Source organism: Rissa tridactyla, chromosome 1 (assembly GCF_028500815.1).
Source record: "Rissa tridactyla isolate bRisTri1 chromosome 1, bRisTri1.patW.cur.20221130, whole genome shotgun sequence".
In the NCBI taxonomy this organism is placed as follows: domain Eukaryota; kingdom Metazoa; phylum Chordata; class Aves; order Charadriiformes; family Laridae; genus Rissa; species Rissa tridactyla.
Window position 1 is genome coordinate 144183697 of NC_071466.1, and position 15576 is coordinate 144199272.

General features: G+C 43.2%; 1 protein-coding gene across 14 annotated transcripts in view; it reads right to left on the bottom strand.

Moving 5' to 3' along the window:
• Positions 1–15576, bottom strand: part of PPFIBP1 (PPFIA binding protein 1) — a 118887-nt gene that overhangs the window by 59050 nt on the left and 44261 nt on the right. For all 14 annotated transcript variants that reach the window (XM_054187494.1, XM_054187504.1, XM_054187549.1 and 11 more), the window contains one exon: positions 291–450. In XM_054187494.1, coding sequence (XP_054043469.1) covers positions 291–354 — 64 coding nt within the window. In that variant the 5' untranslated portion in view covers positions 355–450. The remainder of the gene's footprint in view (positions 1–290; positions 451–15576) is intronic.

A 15576-nucleotide genomic window follows, 5' to 3' on the forward strand; every position in this document is an offset into this window, starting at 1 on the left:
ATGGGTCTTGTCCTTGGCTTTCATGGTCCTGCGTGCACCAGCTGAACTGCATCACTCAGCCACTTTGAGCAGCGTTTTGATAGAGGGTAGGAGAAAAACTACAATCCATTTAGCGGTGTCTGTGTGTGAGAATCTGTGCAATCCCCCCACTCCACTTATTTGTAATCTCTAAACTATAATGGAAGACACCAAATGCCAGCACATTCCCTTCTCAGGCTGAAGCTCTGCCCTCCAAGTATGAGAATGGAGGACCAGAACAGTGAAATGAACAAGATGCCCTGAGTATTTACCTGCTATAATGCCATCCATCTGCTCCAGAGCCGCAGCGAGCATGTCACTTGCATCACTCATCATCTTCTCTTCTCAGAAACGATCTCCAGCTGCACCATAAGGAGCAATAGTACACTGGTAGCGTGAGTTGGCTCCAGAGCCGCAAGTCTCCAATTTAATCTGCAAAAGAGAATTTCATTTCACTGCATGTTCCCTGAATTCAGACACCACCATCGCCGAACCAGCAGGCAGACAGGGGCCTTTCACTGACCAAAACAAGACTTGGAGGTGTTCACCACCAAGCATGAACTGGCATCAAAGAAACAAAGCACCAACGTGATGATCCAGTTCCTATTGTTGGTCAGCCCGCGGCTTGCTCTGCCTGCAGGTCCATGCCACTGAAGGGGCATCCCATAGAGCACCTCAGAAATCCCATATGGCACTTCAGGGAAGCTCGCACAGAAGACACAGGCCTTCTATCGCTAAAAGGAAGCTGCAACTCATCAATAAACCATGTGTCTACCTGCTGTATTTTTTCTCCCAAAGAATCTGGTGGCATAGAAAAAGAGGAGTCTGATCACTTGCCCATGATTTGCGGATGTCTGACAGTCAGAAGTCCCAGGCATGCAACTATCTGCCTACAGGCAGGATATCTCAAATGCCCATGACTCACTGGACGTAGCGTGCATGCACAGACTATCCCTCCAAAGACGCTGCTCTGAGCTTAACAGAGAATTGTGCCATAATGATGCAATCTGATCTCACCCTCAAACTTTTGAAAGCCAGAAGTGGTCCCCACAGGAGTATTTCCAGCAGAGTCTGGAAAAGTGAACCTGCTAATGTGCTGCCCAGCCAGGTGAACTAGTAGACCTGAAATCCCACTGGGCTACAAGTTAGGCACATGCTTAGGTACCCCGCTGAAGTGGAGCTGCAGAGGCCAGAGGCGTACCTGATCCCTCCACCCCAGCACAGTGGACACACAAGCCACCGAAATAGCCCAGATTGCCATGGCTTTAATCTAGGAGACACGAGACTACTTCTGCTATAAATACAGTTAGGGAACAAAGCTAAACAAACACCAGGAAGGAAAACTCACTCTAACTTTTTGCATACCCTGCCACTTGGCTTTTCTATTAGGCTGCATCACTGCTGACATTTGCCCCAACATAAACAATTAAGAAAGTTGTTCACAGTATCTCTGGGGTAAGTCCTGAAAAAGAGTCTCTACTAAAAACCAAAGAAAAACATAAAATCATGTTATAAACTGAATTTTCCCTCCTACATGCCACCTCGTAGTGGTGGCTCAGCTAGGAAGTAGCTCTTATTGGCGGGTGCCAATTAGCTTTGCTGAAACGCTATCCTTAGAATGACAACAAACATTTCACCTTACATATCAAAACTTTTATTACATGAAGTAGGTCCAAACCCTAGGGTAACTTTTGATCAACAGCACAAAGACTACTGCGCTTTTGGCAAATGCGTCGCCTTATGGTTTAGTTACCAGAGTCAGAAAAGCCAAGAGAACTTTAGAAAGTCAAAATACCTCTAAGTTAAGGTGTTGCAAATCTAAAAAAAAATGTAGTAGCATTGTAACTGAAGACTTCCAACCTTCAAGGAGGAAGACCTCAATTTTAAACACAGTGTAAACATTAAACTTCAAGCAGTACAATACCTGCCATAATATGCAGATCCTACAAGACATTTGGTCCAGTGCCTCTATGCCTGATAAAAAATTAGCAGAAAATGCAGCTTTTACAAACACATTCACTTGGACAATACTGAAGACAGTTTTGTTTTTTCTCCTTTAGGATTTCCTGGCACTGATAATCAAGCCTTGCTCAAATCTGGGTGTCTACAAACGCAGAGCGTGAACAATCTGCAGTGGGTTTCCCTCTGAAGGCAAAGAGCGTGCAGAGAAAGCCCAGGGCTGCTGCTGCCCCAGGCAAAACACCAATTCCTCGAAGCTCTAAATGGAAAAGGACCAACAACGCAAAACACCCACAAACCCACAACAGCCAATTAATGTTTGGGAATCAGGACTGCCCCCAATGTCATAAACACTTCATGGGAGGAGTAAAGAACACAAAGCCAGACTCTTCTCAGTGGTGCCCAGTGACAGGACAAGAGGCAATTAAGACATTAAAACACAGGAAATTCCACTTAAGCATTAAAAAGAAAAAAAAAAGCTTAAAAAGTTTTTAAAAAGCTTTTTTACCGCTAAGATGGCAAGCAATGGAAAGACTTGCCTTTTGGGATCTCCATCCTTGGAGCTACACACAGCCTGACTGGAGCCTGCACAGCGCAGCCCGCCCCGGGCGTCGCTGCTTCGGGCAGCGGATGGGTGGGATGGGAGCCTCCTGAGGCACCTTCCCACTTTAGCCATCGTTGAGCTCAGCACAGCTCACTATCAAGCATTAAACACAGTACTGAGGAGGCCACCTAGGCAAAGCCGAACTGCAGGCAAAAAACGTGCTAAGGGAACAGAGTGCTCCATCACGTTTGTTCACAGTGCACCTCTTGCTCTTCACCTTCTGCCTATGAGAGACATTAACTGTCTCTTGACATTAATGGCAAGGAACTGCTAATTTACATTTACACAATAAAGCCATGGCTCATAGGCACAGAAAAATCACCAACCCTGCACTTCATCCAGGCACAATCACCCCTCATGTTGCCAAAAAAAGCCCTCCTTGCTTTTCCTAAACATGGGTTTTGTCCATGGTTATCAAAAATCCCTAAGACAGCCCTACTGAAGGGAGTAGCAGTGGCAGACAGAGGTACCAACAGCATCCAAGAGACCTCCAGCACCTACTCCACTGTTACCAGGTCCTACCTCCAAGGAAGGAGAGACCTCAGTCTGCACAGTGCTTCCTCCACTGCTAGGAAGAAGCTGTGCTGAGAGCAGCAGTGAGAAATTTTAAGATAAAATTCAGCAAAGCAAGACCATGCAAACACACTGATCTCCAAAAAGCCTTTCATCACTCATGGAGCATCTGTTAGCAGCCTGACCAAGCTGAGAAACTTGGAGAGGTGAAATAAAGAGAACAAAAAGCCCCCATCCAAACAGCTGGAGATGACGCAACAAAACCCCATTTCCCCGGTTATTTGGTCCTAAAAGTGGTCATTGAAAACTATCCTGGAACAGCACATCCTGCTCTGGCCACTGTCCCAGCACAGTGCATCACATCTAGCAATCAGGAACTAAAACCGCTGCAGTAGAAAAATACTATTGGAGGCATCCTTCCCCAGTAAGGGCATAGAATCGCTTTTATTCTTTCCACACCATCACCGGCACATGGGGGGAAAACAAAGACCTCATGCACCAGCAGACCAAAGAACCAAACTGCATGAAACAAAAAAAGACAAAAAACTGCAGGAGGAGGAAGGCAGAAAGAGGAGGTGCAGAGGGAGCAAAAGAAACGTAATTATTAGACAGAAGCCATAAATCAGTAGCCCTTTGTAGATTATAGGAAAGAGAACAATACTGAAACACCCAGCGGATTAATCCCTGTGCCTGCTGAAGGGCACTGAGCATGCCTCTGACTTCACAAACTTTCAGAGGAGCCTCCGCTGACCACTAACACAGCAGAGCTCCACCAGTATGTATGTTCCTTTCTTTACTCTTTGCTTTTTATGGCTTTGGTCTAATAGAACTAAAACCTAAGAGAAAACTCAAGGCCTTGTTTTGTTTTGGTTTTTTTTGTTGGCAGTGACTAAGGGAAACCATGCAGTCAGATAACATGAACAGAAATCCATCTTGGAGAAGCGCAACTGAGCTCCTTAGGAAAATCAGGAATAGCTAATATTTCAGATGACGTCAAGCAGTCTAAACTCCTTTCATCCACAAAAGCAGAAAGGAAAAAAAAAAAAAAAAAGAAGAAAATTTTAACATAGATGGATCTATGGCACGGCAGATGAATGAGAAACCAAGGTGCACACAGGAGACAGACGCATGAAATCGTGGCATAACACCATAGAGAACACACCTGGGAGGAAAGTACTGACAAGTACCCCCTCTGACAGACCATTTAAAATAAGTTTTCTCTTGCTTTCCAAGAAAACGACAACACTTACCTTCCTGCGTGCACAATCAGTGCAAAATGAGGCGGGGCGGGGGGGGGATGGGGATGTTTTTACAGAGGCAGATCCCCCTTTTAGAGCTCCCAGCTGAATACCTTGCTCATGCCGACAAGAACAAGCATCGCTTCATCAAGGCTGTATTTACAATCCACCATTAAAAAAATAAAAATAAAATACAAACCGCTGCTATCTCCACTATCAGTTACAATTAATCTTATAACTAGGCTGGTATTTCTACCACATCCCTAGCCATCACAGAGACAACGTTATTTGGTCTTACTTGTTTCATGTCCCTTCGTCTGGTTTGAACACACCAGCCGGTTGCTAGGGCTATGCTGTTCACTTTTCAGTAGGTGGAGATTTTTTATTTTTATTTCTGAATGACATACAAACCCTCCGGCTACAGTGCTAGTGAAGATGTATTCCAAACGGCTTACAGAGAAAAAACACAGCCCTGGAAAAAAAAAATAAAAAAATCCAAGGAAAGCTAGAAAAAAACCAAGGGGCTTTGTGAATGGGAACTGCAGCCTGCTCGACGCAAACACAAAAGCTGCCTGAATATGGATTTCAAAATCAGATATTTAATTAAGATGGCAGACTTTAAAAAAAAAAAAAGTGCTTAAACATTTTACATATGTAGGAAATTATAGTTTCCCCACCCAGAGGCCCTCTGTTTCCCAGTTCAAACAACACACAGACAGGCATCTAGAGCCAACATCTTGAAGCCTTTTTTTTTTTTTTTTTTTTTCTTTTGAGGTTGTCTCATTTTGAATGACCACCTGCAAAACACACCATGCTTTTAAAACCCAGAGTTTTGCAGAACTGAGGAGAATCAGCTGCTGGCTAGTAGGTCTGAAGGCCAAAAGGACACACCGTGCCACACGTGCAACCTCTCTGGGGAGGGGCAGGGGCTGGCCTTTGGTCCCGCTTGCTTTCCTCTTTGTGCACATGCTCTACAAACACTCAGCGTTTGGAAAGAAAGCATCGGCTACAGATTATTTTTATAATACGATGCGATAAGATGGTTGACTTGAGTTTCCCAGGTCTCCCGTTCGTACATAACACTCCTTAAATTAGGAAATTTTGATACACAGGAATGAAAAATCTTGATTAGGGTTTGTTCTTGAGAGATGTAGAGAATAAAAAAAGGACCCCCCCAAGAGCATGCTGTTACCCCAGAGCAGTCTAACACAAAAACACAATGAAAAAGCTAACAAACTGCAGACATCTTTTACAGGGAAGGTGGAGGGAGAGAACCTGTTCCACCCCATATTTCACCTTGCTGTCAAAATTAATGTCCCTGCATTCTTGGTCCTACACGTATGAGACAACTGCGAGAGGTCTGAAGCACCTTCTGGATTTGTCTGTCTTGCCTCACAACACTGAAACAACACATCCCTTAGCAATTAATTTTACGAGGTAAATCTCTATTTCATGAAGATAAATGCCGTTTCAGACACATTATTACTTCTATTTGTGCTGCTTCTGTCTGGCCAGAAGAGAAACACGAACAGAGTTCAATCACAAATAAAATAGGCTTCAAATGAATTCAGTCTCAATCTCTGGCACAATTTCTCATGGGATGTTTTGAAGATACTCAACTATAGTGCCGCCAGTCAGTAGCATTTTAACACTTAATAATATTCAGCTAATTTACACTAGGAGTCATTAACATTTCTTTTAACACACACACACACATACACACACACACACAAAAAAAGACTCCATTTCATACGTTCCAGGCCTGAAAGAAGAAACTACAAAAGAAAATGGATCCCTGTTGAATATATTGCTCTGGTGTTTTGCAAGGGAAGAACAAATGAAATTTAGAAAGTAAAATTGGTAATGTTGGAAACATCATAATGGGAATAACATAGAGAAATATCTTAGTGTGAGGCAAGGACAGGAAACTAGCTAGGTCCCAAACATGCTTTGAGCTGCGTAATTCAGATGGTGCCCCCTTCCCCGAGGAGAGGCCCTGCGTGGAGGCAGGTCCCTCTGCTCGGATCCCCCCTGGGCACAGGGACACCTCCCTGGCAGCTCCTCCCGGAAGGCACCCGTGCTCTCCTGCCCTGCCACGGTTGAACAGCCATTACATAGGTCAAAGCAAGGAGGCCTGGTGAGACCAGGCACGTCTTCTGGCTGGTCCTCCGTTGCGGGAGGACGGCTATGAGGAGCCCCATCCCCGCAGCGGGAGCCTAGTGGGACCAGGCTCAGGGCTCCTCCAGCCTGAAGGCTCAGCACCCTCCAAGAGCCCAACGCTCAACCGTACAAAAAGGATAAACATTATTATGAATAAAAAGCAACGCAAAAATCGGCAAAGGCTTAAACTGATAATGTCTATTTATTTTTATATATATAAATAAATTTCTTCTTGAATTGGCTGAACTCTAGTCAAAGCAATGCTGTTCTCATATTACGCAAGACTACAAAAAGCAGCAAATGTCCCTTTGTTCCCTAACTTTGTTCCCTCTCTTTGTTCCCCGAATTCCATTATTTTTTTATTATACAGCAAACATTATTTATTTCCTATAACTGATAAAAATGAATGGAAGCAAACCGAGGCTGAAAGCCTATCCCACAGTATGTAAGAAGTGTCTTGAGTTAAAAGGCATCAAACCATAGGAAAGTATTTTAAGAGCATAAAGCACAAAAGTCCTTCCAAGATATAATTATTTATACCTGGGAAGAACTTACCTCAAATCACACAACAACATTTGCTACCAACCAGCTTAGTCACGTTCTGCACTTTGCCTTAAAATTTAGTCGTGATGCAAAAGCTAAGCCTCGACAAGATAAGCGTCCTTCAGATACTTTGACGGAGCTGCATACACAGCAAACAGCTTGCTAAACACCCAGAGTCTCTGAGTCAAGTTTTATGGCTTAGATTCATATCCAATTACAAAACAAACCATTTATTTTGGTCTGCAGTACAGAAATCATTCTAGCTGCTTATCTCTGCTACCCTATTCTCCAGCAGCTCTTTTGGGGTTTTTTTTTCTCATTAAAAGAAATTTAAAAAACACAGCAGGTGACAGGTCATATTGTTTTGTGATGCACAAGTGAGCTCTGTGATTGCTGGATGGCACAGAGGCAGCCAGAGCAGTAGCACCTTCCCTGCAAATACCTGTCTGCAAACGCTCTTCAGATTCACTCTTTACTCACGAGCAATCCAAGGTCAAACGGAGTCTTGCAAAAAAACCCCAGAGATATACTTCGCTTCAGGCTGTTCACGTTTTATTGGTTAGCTATTTAGTAAATGCCTTCAACTACTCACCTTACTGACTCTGAGAAATCCGTATGTTATTTTCTCACATGTTTTGCCTGGATCCACTGATTAGAAAAAACAATTACCATATTCATTCTTCCCTCCAAGACCGCTAATGCAAGCAAGGAAATGCCTCGCATTCCCCAGCAACACGTTATTGACACGCCGTGGCCACACAGGCTACGAAACAAAAGAGGCACTGTTGGGGAAGAGTCCAAAAGGTAGTTCTTCAAAACACCTTAAGAACCACCGAATCCTGAGCACAGGCTTGTGTTTAGATCTGATTTCATAGCTCGTGCTGCTTTCTTTTAATGGGATGGATCCAAAGATCAGATTCACAGACTTCCAGATTTGAAAGGGTTTGGCTTTAAATTTTGGACCTTCAGGTCCAGGAGTTTCCAGATCCACAGTTTCAGTGCTGGCACTGCACAAAGCAAAAGTAGAAGGCACCCACCATGAAAAGCCCAGAAAGTAAATAAAAATATATTTAGCTTGAACAGTATTTTCATATATATCTGTAAAAAACAACATAAAAGCCAGTACCTTGTAATGCTGCAGCATCAACTGCTACAGGGGGAAAATTCACATATAAAGTCGCAGCATTACATCCTATCTATCCGCCTCTGATTTTGCTATCTTAAGATTTACTTTCCAGGAGGAATATGTAAAAGAAAAGTGTGATTGACATCTGAAGTACACGATTTGTGTGTGCGGATACCTACAATTTTTAAAGACTCGTGATATGCGAGAACTTGATGTTGCCAGTACCACCACTGCACCACTGATATACTAACAATCCCCTGATATAGCATGATTTGCCATCTCTCTTCTCTTGGTGTTTTAAAAAATTAAGCAGGGTAAAATTCAACATGGTTGAGTCCCCGAACAGGACTGAATTTTAAAGAGAAAAATATAGGGGAAATAAGTGAAAAATAATAAATTGTAGGCCGATTTTCATTCTAGTTTTCTCTTGCTCATCTCAAAAACACATGGACCTTTTAATTTTCTTTTCTCCTAAACTAAAGCCCTTTGCCAATAGCTCACGCTGCATCTTATGTTTAGGTAGTACACTTGGGAATCGGAGAGTCTACATCAAGATAATCTGCTTTAGGCAGCACATGATTTTAATCACTATTAAAAATGGACATTCTACCTTTGAGATTCCTGAAATATCATATGTAGGTACTATGCATTTCAAAACTTGAATTAGTTCTCAGCTTTGAAAAGGCCCAAGTAGTTCATGTGCAAAACACATTATTCTGAAACATGCGTGTTTGTTCTCATCAATGAGAAAGCAAAGGTGAATGTAGTAACCTCTGTGTTTTGCTATCCCATTGCTAGCCAGAGCAGCCACAGACGAAGACCCTGCAGTGCAATACACTACCCAGCTGCAGAACAAGGAGAGGCCTCTCGCCCAGCATCAGCACAGCCGGGATGTTTTCCCCCATGCCCCTCAGAAGCATCCTCCCCTTCCTCCAGGACGCAGCCTGTGTTTGCTGCCCAGCTCCAGAGCCACTCATTCAAGCCCAGGGTGAAGAAGAAGCACTCACAGACGCAGCTTTTTCCCACCACTGTCCTTCCCACGCTGTCTCTCAACTGGCTTCTGTCCCCCACATCCCTTTCCAGGATACAACCTCCAGTCCCTAGGACAACACAGGCCCAAGTCTGATCACCAGGGATTCTGGTAATGCTATGGTAAGCAAAGGTTTTTATTTCTTTTCAGCCAGGGGGCACAGTGTTGTTGATTTTGCCTTGCTTTTTCAATACCAAAGTTTCAGTGCCAAGAGATGAAGGACAAAAGTTGTGCATTCTAAGCTTGAATAAAGGGTCCGTCTCTTCTCTTCCACTGCACCGATGAGTAGCAAGCAAACAAATCCCCCCAAAAAACCCTACTACTACAGCGCAATTTTCAGGAGCCATATGCTGTCTGCACCGCTGCCTAACACTCGGCTCTGCTTGGCTGGGGAGCCATGTGGCTGTCTACCCTTGGGCCAGCCCCAGTGCTAAGGCAATTTTGCAGCTAGGACACAGAAACGAGCTCTCTTGCTGCCCACTCCTTTTTCATGAAAGCCTACAGTCGGTTCTTCAGGATAGAGATATTGTCCTCTCCATCCTATCTCAACCTCTCCTCCTCTTGTCAGACTGACGCTTCCTCACCATCCCTTGAAGAAAGATGTTTTCATGCCCTGGTGCCCTTTGTCCTCCAGCACCACCCAAGGCTAAAAAAGTCAGTGAAGCAGGGTCTGAGCTGTGCCTGGGGCTCAGAGGAGCTCACAAGAGAAAGATATCAGTGCTAGGGTAATGGAAACAATGCTGGGGTGGGCTGGAGGGCTACAGTCTTGGGGTCTGGGTGGTACTAAAGGGTAGGAGGGCTTTCACCAGCAAGGTGGAGGCAGGCAACAGGTCAGCATCAAGCCAGAGCTGTGACCTTTGCAAGAACAGAGCTTGAAACAAACCTGGTCCCAGCCCTAACTGTCTTCCCTTTCTTCTGCAAAATGCCCGTTTCATTAGATATAGCAATAAACAGTGGTTTATTACTGACCTTACTAACAGTAGGCTGCCCTTAATAGAAAGGGCTATAATGCACTAAAATGGAGAATTTAAAGTAACTTTTAAGAGTGGTATAAGAAAGTTTACCATCCACTTGCAGCAGTACAGTGCAAATATACCTATAAACCAGGTGGTTTGGGTACCCAGAGCAGTCTAACCGAAGCAATGGGCTGCAAAGCTTTCTCACACAACAGGATAGCAGTGGATGGGTTAGCACACATCACCCCGTGCTGCCCAGGCCAGTGGTGCCATGATTCAAGTCAACAAGTCTGAAGCAAACTTAGGCATGGTTAAATCATACAACAACAATAAAGTAGAAATACTCCCCTGTGCAAGAGCTGAACTGTCCCTCTGCATTACTAAGTATCTGCAATATGTTTAAGCCAGTTTACAACTATGATATGCCAGTAAGGTCTACAGACTTTGATGGAAAGCCAGTTTTAGACCATAAACCTTGCAATGTCCAATTTCTCCCCAAACTCTAGATCTTACAGAGAAGTAATTCCACTAGGGTCTTAGGTTTCATTAAGAAAGAAAAACATACTATTGAGCCATATGACTGCTGAAGGAAGTTCCTGAATATCCTGAATGTCTGAACACAGGAAGCCCCTTATTTGACATGCAATATAGTAAGGCATTGAAGGGATGTGGATGGGGGAAGCAGGATCACCTGACTTTTTTTTTTTTTTTTTAAGTCTGCAGTAGAGAAGAAAAAAAAAACAGCTTAGGCTGCTTAACTGTATCCCTTCCCTCAACCTACAGACGTAATTTAAGTAAAGCTTCAAAAACAATACAAGTAATTTAATACTATTTTAATTAAAAGTTGGTTTTATAACATAGAAAGACCAAAAGTAACCTCACTGCTGTTTCATAGTTGTATTAGGAAAAAGCAGTCCTTGTGTAACTTCATAATTTTCTAACTTTCGGAAGCCCCGCTGTAACAGAACATAGCAAGGATGGAACAATACATCTAGGATTTAAAGCTATACCTAGCCCATGATTTACACACATCTGATTAGCTCCTCCTGCACATACACCCAACCCACTCTTGAGCTCTGGGAACTGCTAATGTAACTTCTGCAATTAAAAACTTCGATACCAGAATCCTTGTTTGACAAAAGGAAAAACAACCACCCTTTCCTCCAGCACAGCTGGGCATGTTTTTACAGGAGTGGATGCCCAACTGTAAAAAAGCACAGATCCAAGACTTGAACTCTCCCAAAGTTCAAGACATTTATTAGAAATCAGTAATTCAGCACCCCGTTGCCTCCCAAGAACCACCGTGGCCCTAGTCCAGAAAAGCAACCAATGAAAATCAGAAGTTTTGGGAGCTTAACACAATGTGGTTTTATTTGGTCATATCCAGGGATCTCTGCTGGACATGGGGTAACAGTACTCAACAAGTCTCATGCTGTAGCAGCGTTGTGCCATGGTTTCCTTGCAGAGACCATGTTAACGTCTTACTGCGTCACGGACATTGGAAACACAGACAGATGGGTGAAGGACTACTCGCCTGCCATGATGTGAAATCAAAATTAGTTCAGAATAGTTCAATGCATGCTAACTAGCAACACTCATAATGTTTTGGATGAATTAATGACCCTTAGTATTTCCATACAAATGTTCCTCTGCATATATAATCTCAAGATAAAACTTCAAAAACCTCGAGGGATCAGATACACTTTTAATGTTACATTTCTTTGAAGTACTTTGCCTTTGTATTTCAACAACACTTCAAAGTTTTCCCACTTACATACAAATCAAATTAGACATCTGATGCTAAAAGAAGCAGACATTAAAAGTGTTTCACGCTTTCCCAATCTTCGGGTGGGGGGGAAGACTCAGTCTTGTAGAAAGGTATAGATTAACCATACACCAATTTTCACTATACCAGCTGGCCAACAACGAGTTCATGTATCAAAGGTCAAATAGAAACAGGGTACAACCCCAGTCCCACCTGTGGCTGAAGATCCGGGTCCCAATGAACAGCAGAGGTTTAGCCTGTAGGATGCAAACAGTCTTGCTGACACCAAGAGGGAATTTGTGATCAATGGAAGTGACAAGTCCACGAAGGCCACAGGAGGGAGGAGGTTATTCATGGGAAAAACAAAAGGTCCACTGGCACTGTCAAAGCCCTTATGAAGCTTAATAGGGGTGAGCTGAGCATGTTCAGTGGTTTTCTTCAGAGGCAAGGGGGAGAACTCAACAGGACTCCCAAAACACTGTGAAAGCTGCCAGTGAAAGGCAAAGGGAGTGGCTGGCAAGATGTACTAGGTCTTTGTGCCTCAAACCAAGGACCTCACTGGACCAGTTGAAAAAAGAAGGTCCTAGAAGTTGTCTTCTATTACCATGCCAAAAAAAAAACAAAACCCCAAACCAAAACCCCTCCCTAAATAAACTGAAGTAAACAAGTAATTATATTTTCTCATCGTCACCATGAACTAAGCAGCTTCCTTCGCAAACCATGGGAACATCTGGGGCCAAATCCTTTGTGATATACACGGAGACTCAGGAGTTACCTCAAAGAGGTAAGTCTCACTTGTTCTCAAACACTAAAGGAGTTTTAAAAGGTTGATTCTTGCTTTATATAAAATAGATCTCTAAAAATAACTATTTTAAACTATTGCCCCTATATTTCCCTTTGTTGGGGCTGACTATTTGTCGTGTGCTTACTGAGCCATCACTGGAGGGACTGTTTCTGGGGTTATATTTAGCTCTGAAGCACTGCAGATTTTGTTTCCCTGCCTAAAGTTAGGATGGGATCCTCCCTCAGAGGAGGATCTTGCTCTTACTCTGCTGAACGAAAAGAAAGCACTCAGGCAGACTAGCGTGAGCTTGCAGAAGACACTGGTGATGCCAAGGTCCCAACTACAATGACCCTGCTGCTTAAGAAGGGAAAAGTAAATCCCAAACTGGCACGAATGTTTACGTTACATATACAAAAGACCTACAGCTCCTGCCCCGTTTAAGAAAAGAAACATTGCTTATTTCAGGATGTAAATCATCATACATCTTCATGCAGGGGTCCTGTCATAGTACAGCTCCTCTCAGGGACAGCTCATCATTTGCTTACCGCTACACGGTAACAGCCCACAGCAGAGGCATTTAAGCAGCTGTGCAAGGTTGCCTCTTCTGCCCCCAGACAGAAATGGTGGCAGCTCTAGATCAACACCGGTGTGCTGAGCTGCTCACAGAAAGGCCCACTACTGCACCCACCCCTTCCAGCAGCACTACAAAAGCGCTACGGTAACTACCCTCCTCACAGCACGAAACACTGACGCTGAAGTAGATGGATTAATCTACTTCAAGGTTTTGCTGGCAAGACATAACTGTCGCGATATTTTACTTCACAGAGGTTCAGGTCTTGTCGATAAGCTCTGTTACTTTTGCAAACGAATTGCTATGCATCAATCAACATGAGCGCATTCATTCCCGGTACACTACAGTTTTGCAAGTACTGAAATACCTTGGAAATACTGTGTTACTGAAATAACACTGTTATTAGTGGCTTTCTAGCAAAGTCAAAAAGCCAAGCCTACAAGAAAGCTCTAAGAGCTTAAATGCTACAACACAAGGACTTCTCTAGGACAAACTTTTAAGACCAGCCACTGCAACTGTGCGCTCAATTTTGCATAAGCTACGTGCCCCTGCAATTGCCGACACGCTTCAGCTGCCTTACCCAGGCTTTCTTGATCACTGGAGATAAATACTGCGTGCAAATAAGCTACAAGCCCAACAGGAAGCCCTGCTGAAGCTTGTGGAAATCCACGTTAAGTACAAGGAGCGCTTGCATGTAACTAAGTGCAAGATTACTGCTGTTAAAGCCTCACAAAATATATTGCCATTATGTTGTGTTTCATTAACAATCATTTCCCCTGATTGGAAAATGCCTTACCTTAAAAAGCGACTGAAGGTAAGGAATTTATAAGAAGCATTTCCTTCTCATTTTCTGAGTCTAAGATTTATTGCAATATAATCTGAGTGGAAAGTACAGATAGATAATATTAAACTTGTTGCCTTAAATACAAGTTTATTAGAAGTGCCAAAGTAGCGCTTTCAAAAATGGAACAATAACACACCACACAATTGCTCCTGCTGTTACAGACCTTACACAGCAGATTATCTTTCAATCTCACAACCTTTCCAACTTCATTTTTTCAAACTGAAGTAAAGAGTCTTTGACAGAAGCCCAACTCCTTGATGTTGTGAGGTAAGAGAAAAAGAAAACACCCAGAATAACTCTCAATTCTATGAAAACACCTTAAAAAAGCACTGTCCACGTGGCAGATCCTTGAGAAAGCTGTAGTCTCCTCATTTCTCATCACTTCTTTATAAACTTTCGGAAGAAAGTCCATCTGGCCACACGTTTAACAACGTGTAAGAGCAATCATCACTCCAGTTTATCTACATTCTGATTCAACATCCAACATTAAAAGGTTTCACAAGTACATCCAGACGAAGAAGAAGAAAGGGGTGGGGGGGGAAGGCATCACTGTGTGGTAACAACCAGATCTCTGGCAGCAGAGGTGTCCAAGTCATGCAGTTGGCCTTTGGGATTTGTTTTTTGCCCTTCGTTAAAACTTCTAACGGTTCCAAATAGCAAGCTCTTGTTTCTTGCAAGTGTCCCAAGGACAATAAATGCATTCAGGCTTCTCATAGTATTTTAATGAAATATCAGTTCCTGCTCCTCTACTTGACTTGCAGGCGAAATCTGCCATTTTAAGGAGGTAATCTTAAGCAGCTTTCCAAGAAATGTCAAGAATACTAACTTGCCATTTCTGTGCTCTGCTTTCCTTTTTTTCCCCCCTCCCATAATGTTCTATTTAAATTGTCTTTAAAAAAAAAAAAAAAAAAGTGGAGCACTATCCAAGATGAAGTAGTGTGATGTGCTGTATTTTACAGACTGCAAGACCTGAATCAGTACTAATTAAAAGCCTTCAAAAAAGTAGGAGTTTAATTCCCTGTGTTGCATTATTTTGTGTAAGAAAAGACTTGGGAAAATAATATGAACAAGACAACTACAACTACTGGCATCCCGTTTTCCTAAACCAAGCCTCAGTTATCAATGAAACAAGCGCTGATGTTCAGTCACACTTCTGACATTTTTGTTCCCATTTTGAAGCTTCTGCAAACCAACTTTATTGTTACTCAGCCAAAAGTTGCTTATGATTTATAGAAATGTCATTATTTAAGGAGAAGAAACTTTTACTTGCTGTTGCTACGCTGCAATACGAACTCTGTCCGCAGCCCTGGAGAGAACTCCCAGTTCTTGTCAGCCTCTTCCAACTTGGCACAGCCAAGGACAGACCCCGGGCCAAATCCTGCATCCCGTGTTGATGCTGCAGGAGGTTCTGGCTGTGGCAACAGTCTCACTGGGAAAAGATCCTACCAGTGTTCGGGGAGTTTCT